The 22093-nt window shown below is 46.6% G+C and overlaps 1 protein-coding gene across 1 annotated transcript in view; it reads right to left on the bottom strand.

The window, feature by feature from the left end:
• Positions 1-22093, bottom strand: part of LOC141085168 (ATP-dependent RNA helicase DDX19B) — a 59054-nt gene that overhangs the window by 1575 nt on the left and 35386 nt on the right. Inside the window, exons 4-11 of the mRNA XM_073570365.1 lie at positions 3196-3331; positions 2315-2407; positions 2111-2213; positions 1787-1901; positions 1186-1363; positions 869-1106; positions 496-658; positions 226-417 (exon numbers count right to left, since the gene is read on the bottom strand). Coding sequence (XP_073426466.1) covers positions 226-417; positions 496-658; positions 869-1106; positions 1186-1363; positions 1787-1901; positions 2111-2213; positions 2315-2407; positions 3196-3331 — 1218 coding nt within the window. The remainder of the gene's footprint in view (positions 1-225; positions 418-495; positions 659-868; positions 1107-1185; positions 1364-1786; positions 1902-2110; positions 2214-2314; positions 2408-3195; positions 3332-22093) is intronic.

Here is a 22093-nt window from a genome sequence, read left to right as displayed (position 1 = left end):
TTCTCGCATCAGACACGGTAGTGTGATCCCAGCCTAACCGGGACAGTCACAGGAGCCACAGTGATAGGTAACATCAGCCTCGTGGCACAACTCACTGGCAGAACCGATTTAGGTCTCCTGCGAGGGCAGGCCCCAGTAATCATTTGATCACCAGGATCGATGGCATCAGCGGCCCCGTAGACCTTCCATACTGCTCGCTCAGCGCCATGTCATGCAGTTACTTACTGAAGTGCTGCTCGATCTGTTTCAGGATGCTCATACTGTGATTGCTGTCGATCATATTGACGGCGATGCCTCTCTTTCCAAAGCGCCCGGTGCGTCCGATTCTGTGCAGATAGGTCTCGTTGTCTGGATTTCCATCTTTATCCACGGGAAGATCGAAGTTGATGACTATGGAGACCTGTTCCACATCGATACCTGAAGAAAGAGGAAGACGAGTCACGCACACAAGACTTGATGCCTACCTGGCCCTGGCATTAGCGGGGCTTTACCCACCTCTGGCGCACACATTGGTGGTGACCAGAACCTTTTCTTTGCCATCTCTGAATCGGTCGATCACGGCCGCTCTCTGCTCCACCATCATCTCGCCGCTCAGTACCGCCACCTGGTGGCCTTCTTTAGACAGCTCACCCGCGAGCCAGGAAGCAGTTTTCCGGGTCTGCAGAGAATATTGTGTATTATAAGCGGTGGTGTGACAAGGAACCGTTTCTCTCCATCATCTAACCACCTAGCTGACACCGTCGCACTAGACCTCAGAGCCCAGACTAGTCATCTCTACTCCGGGCCGGAGCAGTGGGACATTGGCTCTGCGTTACAGGCACGGCTCCGATGCACCCAACGTAATTAACCATTTCCATCCAACACTCACATGGCAGAAGATCATAGCCTGTGCGATGGTTATGGACCCGTAGATGTTGCACAGTGCCAGGAACTTCTCTTCCCGGTTACTGCAGAGCACATAAAACTGCTTTATCGTGTCCAGCGTCTCCTCCTCTCGCTTCAGTTTTATAATGTTGGGCTCGGGGACGACTTTCTGAGCAAATCGCCAAACTGAGTCTTCAAAGGTGGCGGAGAACAGCAACATCTGGCAGTCCTTAGTCAGCATCCTGCAACATACAACGTCTGGTCACCCCTCTGTGCAGTACCCGCTGTAGTAGCCGATACGTGGCCATGCCCCGCGCTCACCTCTGGATGCGGATGCTCTGGTCCTGGTGACCCTGTGTGGCAATCATCACATCGGCCTCATCCAGCACAAACACCTTAATCTTCTTGGGGTCTATAAACCGCAGCTTGGAGCACCAGTCGAGCACGGTCCCGGGGGTCCCGATAACTATCTGCTCCTGCAGCTTATGGCCGCGCTCCACTGTGGGGACAAGAAACACTCACACAACACAGGGAGCCGCAACGCACAGCGCTGTTATCGCAGATGGTCGATGAAAGGGGGGAGTGTGGTGTGATTCAGTCGATAAAAGGGGGTGGGGGAGTGTCGTCGGAGAACATAGCTGCATCTAGCAGAAATCAGTCTCCTTTAAAGCCCGGTCACAGGCTAATACACTGCCATCCCCTGACCAATACATAAACCTGCATCTGACTTGCGAAGTATATAACACATACGGCGGATGTCGAGAAGGGATTAAACTACTTTTTGAATGTAACCCACATTCTGTCTACAAAATAAGTGATAAAGTAGAAAGATTTTCCTGCAGGCAATCTCACAAAGTGACCCAACGATGAAGGACCTGGTCACATCACCGACCTAACCTGACAATACTAGCAACGCACTCACATCTGTTCCCTCGCACAGCGTACGCCAACTTCAGCTCCGGGTAGAACTTTCCCATCTGTTCAATGACTTTTCCAGTTTGCAGAGCGAGTTCATATGTAGGGGAAAGACACAGGCACTGCGGAGACGCGGAGAAGGGCGACATGTGAGCAAGAGTGTTCTACTCCAAAGCTAAACTCACTGTTCCACTGGTGCACATACTGTGTACAGTCATCATGTATAACTAATGTAACTCAAGATCAGTAATGTATGTACACAGTGACTGCACCAGCAGAATAGTTAGTGCAGCTCTGGAGCATAATACAGAATGTGTATGCAGACACTCACCTGTGGATAGGTATTTGCAGCGTTGATCCTGGACAGCATGGCCAGTACGAAGGCGGCAGTTTTCCCTGTGCCAGACTGTGACTGAGCAATCAGATTCTGTGATCTATAAGACACAACCAGACAAGTCCCTGTTAGAAAGCTTTGTACTTCGTGTGAACATTAACTCCAGTACAGAAGTTCTCACACCCTCAGGTGGCCACTTACGGCTCGGCCAGCATCATCGGCAGTGCGGTTTCCTGGATTTTGGAAGGTCTGTTAAATCCCATGGCGTAGACTCCTTGTAGGAGTTGGGGCTTCCTGGAAAGGCAAAACCGAAGGGTCAAACAAACTACCAAAGACACAAGAGGGGGGGGGGGGTTGTTGTTTCCATTCCGCCACTGTGGACCCTTAATAAGTAGTTAATATTTTCGCTACCCCTTGTAACCCCCCCCCCACCGTGCGACGCGAGACCCCAGTCGCTACTTATGTTGACGTTAGAGTAAGAGTAAGTTTATTGATTTAGTCTTTTATTGATGAGACTCCAGCAATATAAGAAATTGTGCAGCTTAATAAAACCGTCACATCGAGCTCCTCCAGCTCCTGGGAATCACATCTGTCCTGGAGGCCGACGCCATCATAAAAGAGAAGCTGCTATTACAGGCCCCAGTGCCTCCGTGCCGGGTTGGGGCTCGCTAGGAGCCAGTTACCATGGAGATGCAGGCGGGAGATTTGGCTCCGTAATGTAATTAGCGCTACTACTTCACGTTACCGAGTGAGAAAAAAGCCGCAGAAATGAGAAGCATCTGCCGACGCTGCAGGATGTGTGTGACCACAGTGTAATAAATGCTGATAATAATCTGTCATGTTCTGGTTTATCAAGTGGCTGAATTATTGAAATTACAGGGGTCCTCCGCACCAAAAAAAAAAACAAACAAAAAACAAAAACAAAACGTGCTTAACAGCCCAGGGTGCAGATTTTGTTGAAAAACTACTACTCCCAGAATGCCCCAGGGTATGCTGAGAGTTGTCGTTTTGCATCAGCCAGAGAGTCTCTATCCTAAGTGTTTGGATTTAACCCCTATTTCCAGGTCAGGACACCCACTTACAGCCTCAGCTCCTCGAAGGACTTGACGGAGTAGAGGGGGGAGTTGGGGTCTCGCTGCAGGACCTCCACTTGGTTGGTTGTGTTCACCAGGTTGTTTCGGATCAGTTTGTTCAGTAGAGACTGAGCGGCTTTATCCTCTGGAGGGAGAGAATGAGACAATGAACGGAGGAAAGAACAAGGACACATCAGGGGTCCCGCCAGCTGCAGCACCCTTAGTTCACACAGTACTACTTGGACAGCCCCTTCTTACATGCTGTAGACCCCCTATGTAGAAACCTTACAACTGCATTCCACACCGATGCAATTCCAGGGAAATGACAGCGCTGCAGCCCATGAGCAACCACTAACTGGATGTAGCGCTGCCATGGTATAACAATGTGACCACGCACTGACATCGCTGGATGTAGAAGAGGGTTTCATTACTTTACAGCTTGGAAAGTAGTGGACAAATCCTCTAACAGCCAGGACCACTATGAATGTGGCATTCAGATCGCCAGAAGGCGAGAGGGGGCTTCTTCCATCACCTGACTAGTCCTGCACCAAGCATTACACCCGTCATATGTGACTGTGCCCATCAGGCTGCCATCACACACACAAGGCCGATCAGAGGATGGCATGTCCCGGTGCGCTCCTCTATGCAGGCTCCTGTATGGCTAGTGGCGGCTGTGTTATACAGCCAGCACCAATGTGCAGATTCATCCACTGTCTGCAATTGATAGCTGAGGTATTAAGTGATATATCGGAAGTTATTCGGCTATAGCGATTCCATCACCGTAGCCCCTCTGTTCTGTCTCCGACATCTAATATGTTATCTCTGATTATTTGCATAATTCTGCGCAGTTATTCGTTAGTAAGAATATAGGAAATTTGCATATTCATAATCTTTATTTGTCTGTAGTGTTTTGGCTCCCTCTAGCTGCCAGAGTCATGTTTACGGTCCTATTCTCTATTTCTTGTGTCTGATTCTCCTCCGCTTTTTGCAATGCATTATGGTAGCTCAGCCTCCATTTTCCTTCATCCAAGAAGAAGCACCTCCATTACCATTCCCCTTGCGATTGCATTGGCGGTATGTATTTATGCTTTCTATAGGTAATTTCTGCACTAATGTTAGCCTAGCTTAGTCAGTCCTACCCCTGGGTCAGCTAATAGTTTGTAAACCTTCATGCACAATGTATAACATGTGTAATATACAGGGGTTGGACAAAATAATGGAAACACCTAACGTTTTGGCATCATAATCTTCGAACATGTTATAAACATGCAAACCGTGACATATGGTAATGTTTTGTAGTTGATTTGTGTTATGTGATATGTAAATTAACTGTTTGTTTTGCAGAATTGTTAGAACATTGATGAGAACCTGATACCAATGTCAGACCTCTCGGATTTTCAAAGAGGCCAAATTGTTGGTGCTCGTATGGCAGGCGCTAGTGTAACAGAAAGTGCCCGAATGCTTGGCGTGTCAAGAGGTACTGTCTCCAAAGCAATGACTGCGTTTGAAAGAGAAGGAAAAACGTCCACAGCAAAACACAGGTCCGGCCGAAAGTCGAAGTTGACAGAGAGAGACCGTCGGACTCTAAAGCAAATTGTGATAGAGGATCGCAAGACCACGGCTCCGAATATCACTGCTGAGCTCAATGAACTCCTACAGAACCCAGTTTCCACGAAAACTGTTCGTCGGGAGCTGCACAAATCTGAATTCCACGGAAGAGCTGCAATTCGAAAACCGCTGCTCTCAATGACAAATGTTTCCAAGCGTTTAGAGTGGTGTAGAAACCTCCAGAATTGGTCCCTCGAGCAGTGGAAACATGTGATATTCTCAGACGAATCGTTTACCCTATTTCTGACCTCCGGCCGAGTGTACGTTTTGAGACAGCCGAAAGAAGCATTCCATCCAGACTGCCTTCTCCCAACCGTAAAACATGGCGGAGGTTCTGTGATGATCTGGGGTGCTATTTCGTGGAGATCCGCCGGGCCAATGATATCCCTTCATGGATGAATTAACAGCTGCGATTATTTAGGCATTTTGGGCGACCAAGTGCATCCTATGGTTCAAGCACTGTTCCCGGAGGGGAACGCCATCTTTCAGGATGATAATGCACCAATTCATACAGCTTAGAATCGTTAAAGCATGGCACGAGGAACATTGTAATGAAGTTGAGCATCTCATCTGACCCCCACAATCCCCAGACCTCAACATTATTGAGCATTTATGGTCGATTTTAGAGATTCAAGTTAGACGTCGATTTCCACCACCATCATCGCTCAAAGAACTGGAGGGTGTTTTAACTGAAAAATGGGCTACAATTCCTTTGGAAACAATTCACACCTTGTATGAATCCATACCTCGGAGAATTGAGGCTGTAATCGCCGCAAAAGGTGGACCTACACCATATTAAACAAACTTTTGTTGATGTTTCCAGGTGTTTCCATTATTTTGTCCAACCCATGTATGTATTTCTGCTGTACCATGCACTGATTGTATGTATATGATTGTTTACAGTTTCACTGCACCAATATACTATCACGTTCAATAAAAGCACAGACTCAACCACAATCTCCTTATTGGACCCCGGTATAGCGGTTTATCTTCCTGTATCAACATGAGTCTGCCTCATTTAGTGAGGACAGAACAGTGAAACGGCAACCATCCAGCTTGTGGGATCCAAGTCACCAGCTACACAGAGTCAATTCAGCAACAGCAATCTCTGCACAGCCAAGCATTCCCCCAAGAGACCATGTCCCCCAAATCACATAGGACAAGATCTGTTACTTCCGTCTCCTCAAAGACAACATCCATCAGCAGCGCGGTCGCCATTGCCTGCGCAAATGCTGAAGCCGCCAAAATGCGAGCAAGCTTTGCTGACCAAGAGATGCAACTTAAATTAGAGCAGGCACGCGTGGATGCTGCCTTAGAAAGTCTAGCAGCAAAAAGGGAAGCTGCCGCCAGCCTCGCAGAAGCAGAATCTCTAGAAGCCGCGCAAAACCCTGAGCTGCATAGGCGAAGCAGCATGTCGAGTCTGGAGTTTCCACTGCAAGATCCACCACAACGCACATCTCAGTACATTAATGAACTTCCTGATCCGGTACCAAAACGTGAACACGACATCTCCAGTGAAGAGAGTGAGAGTAGTCATGAGGCTCAACTCCAGGACAGATAGAAACATGAAAACGTGGAGCAAAAACTCCTCTGCCTATTCACCATGCCCTACTACCTTGCCCCTCACCACGTAACCAATGTAAATCACCTTGCTGACACATTGTACGTCAGACCGAAGCAACACAACACCAGTTGCCACCCAGAGGATACTAACAGGTACGGATGCACCTCACATCACTATCAGGGCAACCCATCACCAGTATACTGTGCTGACAACCGATTGACAACAGAATTTGCTAAGTTATTTACACGACGTGAAGTGGTTGCCAAGGGATTCATGAAATTCACTGACCAAGCGGAAGGTTACAGAGCTTAGAAAGCTTCCTTACAAAATGTCACTAGAGACTTGGGGCTACTACACAGGGAAGAGATAGACCTCTTAGTCAAATACTTGGGAGAAGAGTCAGTCAAACACGCAGTAAGGATCAGAGACATTAATATAAACCTCCCAGAGACTGGCCTCAAAGAGATCTGGAAGAGGCTGGATGAGTGTTACAGCTCAGCAGAGGTAATAGAAAGAGCCTTTTTCAAAAGAATCAATGATTTTCCTAAAATATCTAACAAAGGTCTCCAGAAACTTAGAAAACTAAGTGACCTGCTAATAGAAGTCCAAGTTGCCAAATACGAAGATGACCTACAGGGACTTGCATTTCTCAACACAGCCAGAGGTCCAAAAGTTGCCCTACAATGTACAGGAGAGGTGGCTCACACATGGTTCCACGTACAAATACAAGCACAGTGTTCCATTCCCTCCCTTGTCCGTTTTTGTAGATTTTATACACCAACAACAAGAATTAGAAACAATCCCAGCTTTGACTTTGCAATGTCATATGCCACACAGTCTCCAGCTGCAAATCCACGCAGAATGTCTGTGGCAGTACACAAGACTTATGTTTCTTCTCTAAGTTCTAATTGCAGGTCTGTTGGCTGCTCCCAATCAGAGACAAAGATGCAGGACCCTGACAAGCAGTGCCCGCTTTATCAGAAGCCTCATCCTCTCCTGAAAAGCAGAGCCTTCAGAGAAAAATCCATGACAGATCGCAGAAACTTCCTGAAAGAATACGGTATCTGCTACAATTGCTGCTCGTCCACAACTCATTCTCGCCAAGGATGGCAAGGTCAGTGTATAATGCACAGAATGTGGCACCACAGATCATAACACTGCTCTACACCCTGGCCCAGCTCCATGGAGTGCACAAAACACGCCAGCTGACAGTGAGCATGGCGGGGAGGAAAGGAACACTGCTACAGCTACACCAGATATCACTTCACAATGTACCGAAGTCTACAAAGGGACAACAGACAAAATATGTTACTAAAAAGGTCTCGTCAGAGTGTAACCAAAAGGCCATAGAGACAAAGCTGTAAGACTGTATGCTATCTTGGATGATCAAAGTAATCGATCCTTGGCTAGATCAACATTCTTTGACCTATTCAACATCAAAGGGCCAAGCACTCCCTACTCATTAAAGACGTGTGCAGGTACTGTGACAACAGCAGGCAGGAAGCTACTGACTACCAAATCGAGTCCTTAGACGGACAATTTTGCCTACCACTACCTACGATCATCGAATGTAACCAGATCCCACACAACAGATCTGAAGTTCCTATGCCAGATGTGGCAATCCATCACGCTCACTTAGAACGCATAGCACACCTTATACTGGAACTCGACCATCAGGCCCAGATTATCCTGCTGTTGAGGAGAGATATCCTACAGGTTCATAAAGTGAGATGTCATATCAATGGGCTCCACAATGCTCCCTATGCCCAAAAGCTATACCTAGGATGGGTCATAATAGGAAATGTATGCTTGGGACGCATGCACACCTCCTCTTTTGTGACAAGCATGCTGACAAATACACTGGAGAAAGGACGCCCATCTCTGTTTCAACCTTGTAACAACGAGTTCCATGTCAGAGAACTACCACACAGCATCCAACTACCCAATCATTTAATAGACTTTACTCATGACAGCAGTATGGTGTCAGGAAGCTATGAGGATCAATTAGGGTGCACAGTCTTCCAGAGTACTAAGCAGGACAACCAAGTTGAAATGTCAGTAGAGGACAAGTTGTTCTTAGAGGTAATGGACAAGGGACTCGTAAAAGAAGAGACCAACAGCTGGGTCGCACCTCTTCCCTTGAGAACCCACAGACCACATTTACCGAACAACAGAAATCAGGCATTAAAAAGTTTCTCCTGTCAAACATAATCTGCAAAAGAAACCAGAGATGAAAGATCACTTTTTCTCCTTCATGTCAAAGATTTTCGAAAACTGTCATGCAGAGCTAGCTCCCACTCTCAACGACTCTGAAGAATGCTGGTTCCTACCCATGTTTGGAGTATATCACCCAAAGGCTGGTTTCACACTAGCGTTTTATCGCGCAGTGCATTGTGCGCTATCGGGCGCACGCGCAATGTTCCCCTATCTCTAATATGGCGTGCGCAGTGTTTAGCGATTGCACGCGTTCATCATCATGTGCTGCGCATTTTCCAGGTGTGCGTCCAGACCCGCCATACGCTACATGTTGCATTTTTTGTTCCGCCCAACATCGTAAAAAAAAAATCGCGTGCGCACGGTATGCGCAAAAAATAGCATTACAGTCTATGGGGTCGCTGGCGTCTTGAAGGTACTGGTCTTGAAGGTACTGGTGTGTTTGTTGCAATATATATTCTTGCCTCAATCACACCAGTCCCCTCATGATCAACAGTGATTGCTTTGTGTATTGCACTGCTGTCTTTATTCTGTTTTCACTCTTGGTCTTGAAGGTACTGGTGTGTTTGTTGCAATATATATTCTTGCATCAAACACATCAGTCCCCTCATGATCAACAGTGATTGCTTTTTGTATAGAATTATTTTGTGATGCCGCATTGACTGTTTGTAAAGTTCAATCAGGTTTGTGTGCTGATAATGATGTTGGCATCAGTGCATTGCATAATGTTTTATCTTTGTTTTTCCAACAGTGAAGAAAGTCCGCATATGTTGGCGCTCGATGAAGGACCGCTTCAACACTGATGTTCGTGCTGAGGGACAGGTTCGCAGCGGTTCAGCAGCAAGGACCAGAAGAAAATATCGTTCTTATCGTGAATTGGCATTCCTGAGACCGGTCCTTGCCATCAGAGCGCAAGTATAATTTTTTTTTTTTTTTTTTATTTTTAACCTGTCCTTTTCTATTCCACAGCAGATGCTTCTTGTAAATGCATGATAGTAATGTATTTCCTTTCTTTCCGCAGCACCTGGAGTAGCACCCTGCAACCTGTCCCTGGAGCGGCCCTTCATCGGACGACCTCGGACCCGTCCCAGCCATCCGACAGCCAGGAAGCATCTTGCAGGTCAGCAACACAGACAGCTGGTGACCAGGAAGCTGGTCAATCAGGTGTTCCCCTGTCCCAGGTCTCTGCCACTGGATATGCGGGCACTACCCGCCATTGGCAGAGGGCCTTGGACAGGCCTGTCATGCCCGAGTTCATGCACTTGAGCGAGGCCTTTCATGCCAGCCTCAAGGTGCTGTCAGCAAGAGTGGAAAGCGTTTTTTCCCTGATGGAACGCGGATTTAACCACATGGAACACCTCATCCACTCTTCCGACCAGCGCCTTGAACGGCTGGAGGCCGACCTCAATAGACCAGTGCACCATTTCTTTAGTAAAATTGAACGGGGCATGGTGGATCACCTTAGTCCTGAGCAACAGCTGAGTGTGTTACAGGCCTGCAACACTGCTTACTTGCAGGCTATGCAGCAGAATCAGTATGTGCAGCAGTCAGTGATGTCATTTCCAACAGTTCCACCGCTGACTCGCTACACCTCACTACCGACTTCTGCTGCATACCACTGCACGGCCACCTGCATTCCAAGCCAAGCCGGACACCACTACACCACCCCAAGTCCGAGTGCTGCTGGACACTCCACCGCCACAATGGCAAGCGCTGCTCCTGTCTGGAGCACCACCACCGCCACCTCACCACCTGCTTGGAGCACCGCCACCACAGAACCTGCTTGGGCCACCGACTCCTATTCTCTGTCTAGGAGCACCGACACCACCACTCAACAGCATTCAAGGAGCACCGCCACCACTCCTCATCATAGGAGCACCGCCACCACCACTCATCAAAGGAGCACCGCCACCACCACTCATCAAAGGAGCACCGCCAACACTTCTACTGCTCGGAGCACCGACACGACTTTGTCTCAGAGGATCACCGCCACTTCTTTGAGCACCGACACAAGTTTGTCTCCTTCTCGGAGCACCTTCACCACCTCCACTTCTAGGAGCACCGACACAACTTTGCCTCCATCTAGGAGCACCGCCACCACAGAGCATCAGAGGGGTGACCCACATTCCATTTTTTACAGGTCAACGCCACGGTCCACCAGCTCAAGGCGGTCGAGCAATGTAAGGCGGTCACACTGTGGAAGTCGGTCCAGGCAGGATACTCCTAATGTGTCTCACCCTGCCTCCATGTCCATCCCAGTGCTCCCTTCCCCCAGTACTTTCGTCACCCCATCTCCTAGAACCCCTTCCTCAACTTCCAGCCGTTCGTCTCTTCACACCCCCAAAGTATCCCAATCTTCCCCCAAACGTGATTCATAATAAAATTGTTTTTTTTTTGTTTTTTGTTTTTTTAAATGTGCAATTCTGCTTTCAAAAAATATGGTTTGATTAATGTGTCTTTTGCCGACTACACACACTGCGCCGTACACACACTGCGCTGTACATGTGCTGTTCCATCTAAGTTATGATTATATGGTTTAATAGATTGAATTATATTAGGCTGAGTTCACACGTGGCGTTTTTTTCGTGTTTCCGCGGCGGTTTTAACCGCGCGATTTTGCCGCGAAAACTAAGCATCCCATGCATTCCTATGGGATTCCGCAATGCTGTGCTAATGCTGCGGTTTTTACCGTGGCGGAATCGCTTCGCGGTAAAAACCGCAGCATGCTCATTAATTTGCGGAATCGCGGCGATCCCGCACCCATAGGAATGCATTGTTCCGCTTACTTCCCGCATGTGGCTGTGCACAACATGCGGAAAGTAAGCAGAACAATTGCGGATGGTACCCACGGTCCGGAGGAGAGGAGACTGTCCTCCGGGCTTTGGGTACCATATCCCTGTAAAAAATAGAATTTAAAAATAAAAAATATTGTTATTCTCACCCTCCGACGTCCCGCGCAGCCTTCCCGCTTCTCTTCACGCTCTCGTTCCCAGTAGTCCTTTGCGAAAATGCCCGCGATGGCGTCCGTTCTCGCGGGATCGCGAAGTCTCGCGGTCATCGCGAATTACCGCGAGACATCGCGATCCCGCGAGAACCGACGTCATCGCGGGCATTTTCGCAAAGGATTACTGGGAACGGATGCGCGGTACGTCGGAAGGTAAGAATAACACCATTTTTTATTTTTTTTTTACATTTTATCTTTTACTACTGAGGCCGCATAGGCGGCCTCAGTAGTAAAAAGTTGGTCACACTTGTCAAACACTATGTTTGACAAGTGTGACCAACCTGTCAATCAGTTCTCCAAGCGATGCTACAGATCGCTTGGAAAACGCTAGCATTTTGCAAGATAAATACGCTTGCAAAATGCTAGTTTTTCCGCGGGAAAATCGCGGGAATTTAAAATGCGATTTTCCCGTGGACTGGGATTCCGGAATTCTCGCGGTAATATCCGCGAGAGTTCCGGTACGTGTGCACTTAGCCTTACCATTCTTTGCATAAGTCTTGCATTTGGACTGCTGCCAACTCCTGTCCTTTTTCTGTATGGCTGCCTGCAGCTAATTAATTCTAGCACATGCCTTCCACTTCTGGGTCAGATCACTCCTTTTCTTCCTGCTGGCTGCTATTCTTAGTTTCACTTCACTCGGGAGAGACGCGCCTGTACCTAGCTGTGAAAGGCATCAGTTTTTTTTAACCACATTTGTTGCACATTTGCTCCACAAGTGCTGCACACCTTGCTGCATACACTTTGCTGTACCACCTTGGTTGTTACACCTGCATGTCTGGAGAAGTACTGCATTACCAATCTTACGCTGCATGTCCAGATTTCCAACAAACAAGTCTGGACTTCACAATCCTTGGTGTGTATCATCTCTACGGACGCATGAACAGCAAAACAGCAACAATGGTCCTGTCTGCTCTGCATCGAGGAAACGGAAGGTAGGAATCTCTCCCAGCCCCAATCAACTACACCTCCATTCACCTCATGTGGGGACAGAACAATCAAAAAACTGCCTTGAAGCCCGGTAAAAAATCACCCTTAGATCCTAACCCGTCTGCTCGCTCACACACTGCAGCCCTGCTCTGCTAAGAAACTCTGCAGCGTCACCCCAGACCGCATTGTGCATAGAGACTGTATATTATACAACATTGCTGCAGATTGTCGGACTGCAAAACCACACAATTCTCTAAAAACACATTGGGGATCTCGTCAGGACGCGTTAACTAAGCTGCACTGCGATTTCCAGCCCCCAATTCAAAAAGTTCAGTTTCTTAAAGAGACAGTGCACCTTAAATCAAAATGGCCGAAAAAGACCCTGCACAGTCTCCCACTGCTGAAACAGAGCAAATACTACCCGATACTGTCCATTATGAAGAGGGGGAAACAGAGCCAGCTTCAGAAACAGACCAAGACTCACGAACAAAAAGGTCTGTCAAACAAACCATAAAGGCTGTCGAAAACTATCACAGTACAAAGGATGAGTTCAATGACAACCTGGACGATCTATGGGAATGAGTCACCTCCCTCATGTCAGGCATTCAACACCACAAAAATGATGCAGCGAGTCTACAGGACACTATAACACGGCGAGACACGGCCCAGATAAAGAGACTGTCCGTAAGGAACGTTGCCTTCCTAAAAGACTCTAATATTGATGAAGCCTCATCAGAATTACGCAAAGTGGATTCCACAGAAAGAGAAAGGGACGCCGCCGTGCAAGACGCCAAAGAAAAAGCGGAGCTCCGTATTGCTCATCTGCAAGAATCAAGATCCCACAGGTCAGGCTCATCCAGACACTCTTCTCAGTCATACAAATCATCCTGCTCAAGAACTTCAGCCCTCAGTGACAGAATCCTAGAGGCCCGTTTAACCCCTTCATGACCCAGCCTATTTTGACCTTCATGACCTGGCCATTTTTTGCAATTCTGACCAGTGTCCCTTTATGAGGTAATAACTCAGGAATGCTTCAACGGATCCTAGCGATTCTGAGATTGTTTTTTCGTGACATATTGGGCTTCATGTTAGTGGTAAATTTAGGTCGATAATTTTTGCGTTTATTTGTGAAAAAAATGGAAGTTTGGCGACAATTTTGAAAAATTCGCAATTTTCAAATTTTGAATTTTTATTCTGTTAAACCAGAGAGTTAAAACAGAGAGGTATGTGACACAAAATAGTTACTAAATAACATTTCCCACATGTCTACTTTACATCAGCACAATTTTGGAACCAACATTTTTTTTTTGTTAGGGAGTTATAAGGGTTAAAAGTTGACCAGCGATTTCTCATTTTTACAACAAAATTTACAAAACCATTTTTTTTAGGGACCACCTCACATTGAAGTCACTTTGAGGGGTCCATATCGCAGAAAATACCCAAATGTGACACCATTCTAAAAACTGCACCCCTCAAGCTATTCAAAACTACATTCAAGAAGATTATTAACCCTTCAGGTGCTTCACAGGAACTAAAGCAACGTGGAAGGAAAAAATGGACGTTTTAATTTTTCCAACAAAAATTTTCTTTCAGCATCAATTTTTTCATTTTCACGTGGGTAACAGGATAAAATAGATCATAAAATTTGTTGGGCAATTTCTCCTGAGTACATCGATACCTCATATGTGGTCATAAACCACTGTTTGGGCGCACGGCAGGGCTCAGAAGGGAAGGAGCGCCATTTGACTTTTTGAATGGAAGATTAGCTCCAATCGTTAGCGGACACCATGTCGTGTTTGGAGAGCCCCTGTGTGCCTAAACATTGGAGCTCCCCCACAAGTGACCCCATTTTGGAAACTAGACCCCCTAAGGTGCTTATCTAGATGTGTGGTGAGCACTCTGAACCCCCAAGTGCTTCACAGAAGTTTATAACGCAGAACCGTGAAAATAAAAAAAAAAATTTCCCTCAAAAAATGATTTTTAGCCCACTATTTTTTATTTTCACAAGGGTAAAATTGGACCCCAAAAGTTGTTGTCCAGGGGGACCACTGTTTGGGCACACGTTGGGGCTCGGAAGGGAAGTAGTGACGTTTTGAAATGTTGACTTGATGGAATGGTCTGCGGGCGTCACGTTACGTTTGCAGAGCCCCTGATGTACCTAAACAGTGGAAACCCCCCACAAGTGACCCCATTTTGGAAACTAGACCACCCAAGGAACTTATCTAGATGTGTGGTGAGCACGTTTAAGCCCCAAGTGCTTCACAGAAGTGTATAACGCAGAGCCGTGAAAATAAAAAATAATTTTTTCTCCACAAAAATTGTTTTTTTAGCCCCCAATTTTTAATTTTCCCAAGGGTAACAGGAGAAATTAGACCCCCAAAGTTCTTGTGCAATTTTTCCTGAGTACACTGATACTCCATATTTGGGGGTAAACCACTGTTTGGGCACACGTCGGGGCTCGGAATGGAGGCAGCAGTGTTCGACTTTTTGAACGCAATATTGGCTGGAATAAATGGTGGCGCCATGTCGTGTTTGGAGACCCCCTGATGTGCCAAAACAGTGGAAACCCCTCAATTCTATCTCCAACCCTAACCCCAACACAACCCTAACCCTAATCCCAACCCTAATCATAACCCCAACACACCCCTAACCCTAATACCCACTCTAACCCTAATCACAAACCTAACCCTAATCCCAACCATAACCCACCCCTAACCCTATTTCTAACCCTAATTGAAAAATATATTTTATTATTTGTCCCTATGGGGGGTGATAAGGGGGGCGGTGATTTATCACAGTGATCAAAATAAAAAAAAAATTGAATCTGCTGCCGGGAAATGCCGGCGGGCGCACTGCGCATGCGCCCGCCATTTTCCAAGATGGCGGCGCCCATAGACCGGGACGGCGGGACACCGGGACGGCCAGGGGGGTTAGTGAGTATCGTGGGGGGGGCGGAGGGGGGCAGATTGTGACAGCGGCGCTGTCAGTCGGTGGGGGGGATTAACTTAATGTCTCCAGCCATGTCCAATGCTATTGCAGCATCGGCCATGGCTGGATTGTAATATTTCATCAATTTTCATTGATGAAATATTACTATCGCTCTGATTGGCTGTTAAAAGTGAAGCAGCCAATCAGAGCGATCGTAGCCACGTGGGGGCGAACAAAGCCCCCTGTATCTGCGGGTCGGGTGACCTTTCAGTGACCCCGATCACCCGACCTGCAGGGGGGCTTTAACCCCTTAAGCCCCAAGGGTGGTTTGCACGTTCATGACCGGGCCAATTTTTACAATTCTGACCACTGTCCCTTTATGAGGTAATAACTCTGAAACGCTTCCTTGGATCCCGGTGATTCTGACATTGTTTTCTTGTGACATATTGTACTTCATGTTAGTGGTAAAATTTCATTCAAATAACTTGCGTTTATTTGTGGGAAAAAACGGAAATTTGGTGAAAATGTTGAAAATTTCGCAATTTTCATGCCCTTAAATCACAGAGATACAGCACACAAAAAACTTGATAAGTAACATTTCCCACATGTTTACTTTACATCAGCACAATTTTGGAACCAAAATTTTTTTTTGTTAGGAAGTTAAGGGTTAAAAATTGACAAGCGATTTCTCATTTTTGCAACACCATTTTATTTTTATGGACCACCTCACATTTGAAGCCACTTTGCGGGGTCTATATGATAGAAAATACCCAAAAGTGACACCATTCTAAAAACTGCACCCCTTAAGGTGCTCAAAACCACATTCAAGAAGTTTATTAACCCTTTAGGTGCGTCACAGGAATTTTTTGAATATTTAAAAAAAATGAACATTTAACTTTTTTTCACAAAAAAAATACTTCAGGTTCAATTTTTTTTTTATTTTACCAAGGGTAACAGGAGAAATTGGACTGCAAAAGTTATTGTGCAATTTGTCCTGAGTACGCTGATACCTGATATGTGGGGGGGGGGGAACAACTGTTTCGGCGCATGGCAGAGCTCAGAAGGGAAGGAGCGCCGTTTGACTTTTTCAATGCAAAATTGGCTGGAATTCAGATCGGACGCCATGTCGCTTTTGGAGAGCCCCTGATGTACCTAAACAGTGGAAACCCCCCACAAGTGACCCCATTTTGGAAACTAGACCCCCCAAGGAATTTATCTAGATATCTGTTGAGAACTTTGAACCCCCAAGGGCTTCACAGAAGTTTATAACATACAGCCGTACAATTAAAAAAATCATATTTTTTCCACACACATGATCTTTTCACCCTCAATTCTTATTTTTCCACGGGTAACAGGACCCTAAAAGTTATTGTGCAATTTGTCCTGAGTACGCTGATACCCCACATGTGGGGGTAAACCACTATTTGGGCGCATGGCAGAGCTCGGAAGGGAAGCAGCGCCATTTGACGTTTTTGGCTGGAATTGAGATCGGACACCATGTCGCGTTTGGAAAGCCCCTGATGTACCAAAACAGTGGAAACCCCCCACAAGTGACCCCATTTTGGAAACTAGACCCCCCAAGGAACTTATCTAGATGTGTGGTGAGAACTTTGAACCCCCCAGTGCTTCACAGAAGTTTATAATGCCTGGCGTGAAAATAAAAAAATCTTATTTTTTCCACTAACATGATCTTTTAGTCACCAATTTTTTTATTTTCCCAAGGGTACCAGGAGAAATTGGACCCCAAAAGTTGTTGTCCAATTTGTCCTGAGTACGCTGATAACCTCATATGTGGGAGAAAACTACTGTATGGGCGCACGTCAGGGCTCGGAAGGGAAGTAGTGATGTTTTGGAATGCAGACTTTGATGGAATGGTCTGCGGGTGTCATGTTGATTTTGGAGAGCCACTGATGTACCTCAACAGTGGAAACCACCCACAAGTGAACCCATTTTGGAAACTAGACCCCCTAAGGAACTTATCTAGAAGTGTGGTGAGCACTTTGAACCCCCAAGTGATTCACAGAAGTTTATAACGCCCGGGCGTGAAAATAAAAAAATCTTTTTTTCCACAAAAATGATATTTTTGCCCCAATTTTTTATTTTCCTAAGGGTAACATGAGAAATTGGACCCCAAAAGTTGTTTTGCAATTTGTCCTGAGTAGGCTGATACCCTATATGTGGGGGTAAAACACTGTTTGGGCGCATGGCAGAGCTTGGAAGGGAAGGAGCACCATTTGACTTTTTCAACGCAGAACTGGCCGGAATTGAGATCCGACGCCATGTTGCATTTGGAGAGCACCTGATGTGCCCAAACAGTGGAAACCCCCAATTCTAACTCCAACCCTAACCCCAACACACCCCTAACCCAAATCTCAGCCCTAACCCTAATGGGAAAATGGAAATAAATACATTTTCTTTTAATTTTATTATTTTTCCCTAACTAAGGGGGTGATAACGGGGGGTTTGATTTACTATTTATAGCGGGTTTTTATGTTTGGCAGCTGTCATAGGCTAAAAGACGCTTTTTATTGTAAAAATAGTTTTTGCATCACCACATACTGAGAGCTATAATTTTTCCATATTTTGACCCACCAAGTCATGAGAGGTCTTATTTTGTTGCGGGACGAGTTGACGTTTTTATTGGTATCATTTTTGGGCACGTGACATTTTTTGATCGCTTTTTATTCCGATTTTTGGGACGCAGAATGAACAAAAACCAGCGTTTCATGAATTTCTTTTGGGGGGTGCGTTTACACCGTTCCACGTAGGGTAAAATTGATAAAGCGCTTTTATTCTTCGGGTCAGTACGGTTACAGCGATACCTCATTTAGGTTTTTTTTATGTTTTGGCGCTTTTATGCAATGAAAACTATTTTATATAAAAAATAATTATTTTTGCATCGCTTTATTCTGCGAGGTATAACTTTTATTTTTTTGCGGATGATGCTGTATGGCGGCTTGTTTTTTGCGGGACAAGATGACGTTTTCAGCGGTACCATGGATAGTTATATGCGTCTTTTTGATCGCGTGTTATTGCACTTTTTGTTCGGCGGTATGATAAATCATTTTTTTGCTTCGATATTTTTATTTTTTAAGGGGTTCGCTAAAGGGGTTAACTAATGGGACAGTTTTACAGGGCAGGTCGTTACGGACGCGGCGATACCAAATATGTGTACTTATATTGTTTTTTTCTTTTTTTAATTTCCAAAAAATGAATTTATTGGGGAATATTTTTTTTTTCCAATTTATTTAGCTATTTTTTTAAAATTATTTTTACACTTTTTTTTTTTTTAACTTTATTAGGTTGTCCCAGGGGGGACATCACTGTCCTGTGACAGATCGCTGATCTGTCACATCACAGATCACTGTGACAGATCAGCGATCTGTCACAGGCATAGACGCAGACTTCCTCATGCCTGCTCTTTGCAGGCACTGAGGAGGTCAGCTCCCTACAGGCCCCCAAAGGTCCCCGTCGTCATCTTGGATCCGGGGACCTGTAGGGAAAGAGACCCCCGCAGCAGCGCTGCACATTGCGCTGCGGTGGGGGGCTCAGGGAAGCACGGAGGGAGCCCCCTCCCTGCCTATGCTTCCCTTTAACCCCCGGTACACCGCGATCGTGTTTGATCGCGGTGTGCAAGGGGTTAACGTGTTGGGGGCGGTCCGTGACCGCCCCTGACACATTGTGCCGTGTTTCAGCTGTGATAATTAGCTGACAACCGGCCGCGATCAGTGGCGCTCACCACGTGGGCGCCGCTGATCGCTGTGACGTACTATCCCGTCCCTGGGAGTTAAGTCCCAGGGCACATGGACGGGATAGTACGTCACATGGGATTAAGGGGTTAAAGTCATGATGCCACATAGGCGTCATGGGTCATTTTGGCACGACTTTTCATGACGCCTATGTGGCATCAAAGGTCGTGAAGGGGTTAAACACAGAGCAATCCAAATAAGACGTTCCTACACAGAAAAGAAAGCTGAAGCACAAGCAGAAGCCAAGAAAGCAAAAGCAGAGGCAGAAACCAAGAAAGCAGAAACCAAGAAAGCAGAAGCCGAGGCCCAAGCAAAGATCTTTCAAACAGAAGCAGAGGCTCGACCAAAGATTGTGCAAACAGAAATGGAGGAAGAAATCGCGCTAGCCGAAGTAAAAATACTTGAGCAAGCATTGAAGCAAAACCTCGACCCGATTTGCCTACCACCACTGGAAGAGGACCCTCCATCCGTACCAGTGATTACGTGCAGAAACAGATATCTGCAGCACACACCTTCTCCAGCGACGTTCAACCCAACAATGTGGAAACGTCCAAGTCAGCCCAACTTACGGTGCCAGTGTTACCCACAGCATCTGCAGAGACCCAAGACCAACGCCATAATGTGTCCTCTAAGCAGCAGCAATCACAAGACGACCACAAGATGCACTCCAGTCCATCTCCACAGTTCAAGCCGCAGTCATCGAAATCTCCAGAGGTTAAACCACAGCTCAACCCTACAGCAACATCATTCTACCCAGGAACAATTCACCCTTCCACGCCACACAGCTTATACGCCCAAGAGGCAACACAAGCTAACAAGGTAACAAGGAGTGAAGGATCGGATATGCTCAAGTTAGCCAGGTTTATGGTGAGCAAAGATCTAATCAGCACCAGCCTCTCAAAGTTTGACGACTGTGCAAACAACTACAGAGCCTGGAAAGCAACCTTCAAGGCCACCATTGCTGACCTCAATCTGTCTGCAGAACGGGAGCTCGACATCATGGTAAAATGGTTGGGTCCTGACTCCACAAACCATATCAAGAGTCTTCGGACCGTCTACGTGGGGCAAGCTGAAGCAGGTCTCGTTGCTGCCTGACAGAGAATCAAAAGAACCTATGTCAGCGCTGAAGCCATAGAAAAGTCCCTATTCAAGAGACTGCAGAACGTTCCAAGTATCAACCTTAAGGAAGCCCACAAGCTTCTGGACTTAAGCGATCTGCTTATGGAGCTGGAACTTGCAAAAAGAGACCCGCGTCTGTCTGTATTGTGCTACCTGGACACCGCCCATGGGGTGAACCCAATCGTCTCAAAGCTGCCACATAGTCTGCAAGAGAAGTGGGCAGTGTGCGTTTCCAGATACAAAAGGTCACATGATGTCACCTTTCCTCCGTTCAATCAGTTCTGCAAGTTAGGCGACAAACAGGCCCAAATGAGGAACGACCCTAGCCTAGACTTCCTGGAGTCTAACACTACAGCTCCAGCAACACCGTCATCAAGGTATGAAAGCGCCTCACAGACGCAAGGACTTGAGGAGGAGTGTAAGTGTCAGAAAGACTAACCTGCCACAACCTGCAGTAACTGGCGATAAACAGTACACTATTCCATCGAGAGAAGTCTTTCAATCGTGAATGTCCCATTCACAAAAAAAAACACACTCATTGAACAAATGTAGAGGCTTCAGGTCCAAAACCATGCAGGAGCGCAAGAAAATCCTCAGAGAACTTGGGGTATGTTTCAAGTGCTGCACCTTATTAGAACACATGGCCAAGGACTGCAATTCTGCCATTAAGTGTGAAGAATGCCATAGTGACAAACACCCATCAGCTTTGTATCCAACCTCAGCCACCAGCGATCCAGCAGTCGCAGTTACCTCTAGTCCGGCTACAAGCCATGGCGGGGAGCCACAGAATAACGCCAAGTCTACCACGGCTGTCTCCTGCTCATGCTCAGAGGTATGTGGGGAGAGCCAAAGTGATAAATGCTGTGCCAGGATATGCTTAATCAGAGTTTATCCAGAAGGGCAACCAGAGAAGGCAGTAAAAATGTATGCCATCATTGACGATCAGAGCAATCGATCCCTAGCTGGACCCAAGTTCTTTGAAGCCTTTGGAATCAAGGGACCAGCCACGCCATATACTCTGAACACTTGCTCAGGCCACATAGAAACTAGCGGCAGAAGGGCACAAGGTTTCATTGCTTCTCCTGTCAACGAAGGCGTAGAAATACCCTTACCTACGCTAATCGAATGCGATCAAATACCCAGCCAAAGGAATGAGATTCCTACCCCAGAAGCTGCGTTCCACCAACCACACCTAAGGCACCTAGTCAGTGTTATCCCACCTATGGACTCAGATGCTGAAATCCTAATTCTGCTCGGCAGAGACAATTTAAGGATACATAAGGTCCGCCAACAGTGTAATGGTCCTGACTATGCCCCCTACGCACAGAGACTCGACTTGGGGGTGGGTATTCATAGGAAATGTGTGCTTGGACCGAACAAGAGTCGATTCCTTTAAGACCTATGTACGCAGAGACAGACAAGCTACTTTCTGCAAACCATGCCCTCATCACTATGAGGTGAAAGAGAAGCCTCCAGATCCCGTACAGCTGCCTGATGTCATTCCTTATCCCTATGCAGACGACTTGGGAAGATCGGTGTTTCATACAACTAAGGATGACAAAGAAGTAGCCCCGTCAATGGAAGACAAGGAATTTGTCAGGATAATGGACAATGAGTTCCTTAAGGACGAGACTAATCACTGGGTTTTTCCCCTACCTTTCCGAGCTACCAGGGTAAGACTCCCGAACAATCGTGAACAAGCCTTGTCCAGATTCAGCTCTCTCCAGCGCACACTTCGCAACAAACCGGAGATGAAAGAACACATTGTCACCTTCATGAGCAAGATATTGCGGA

Source organism: Dendrobates tinctorius, unplaced genomic scaffold, assembly GCF_039654945.1.
Source record: "Dendrobates tinctorius isolate UK_male_01 unplaced genomic scaffold, ASM3965494v1 ptg000028l, whole genome shotgun sequence".
In the NCBI taxonomy this organism is placed as follows: Eukaryota; Metazoa; Chordata; class Amphibia; order Anura; family Dendrobatidae; genus Dendrobates; species Dendrobates tinctorius.
This window is presented reverse-complemented; position numbering and strand designations above follow the sequence as displayed.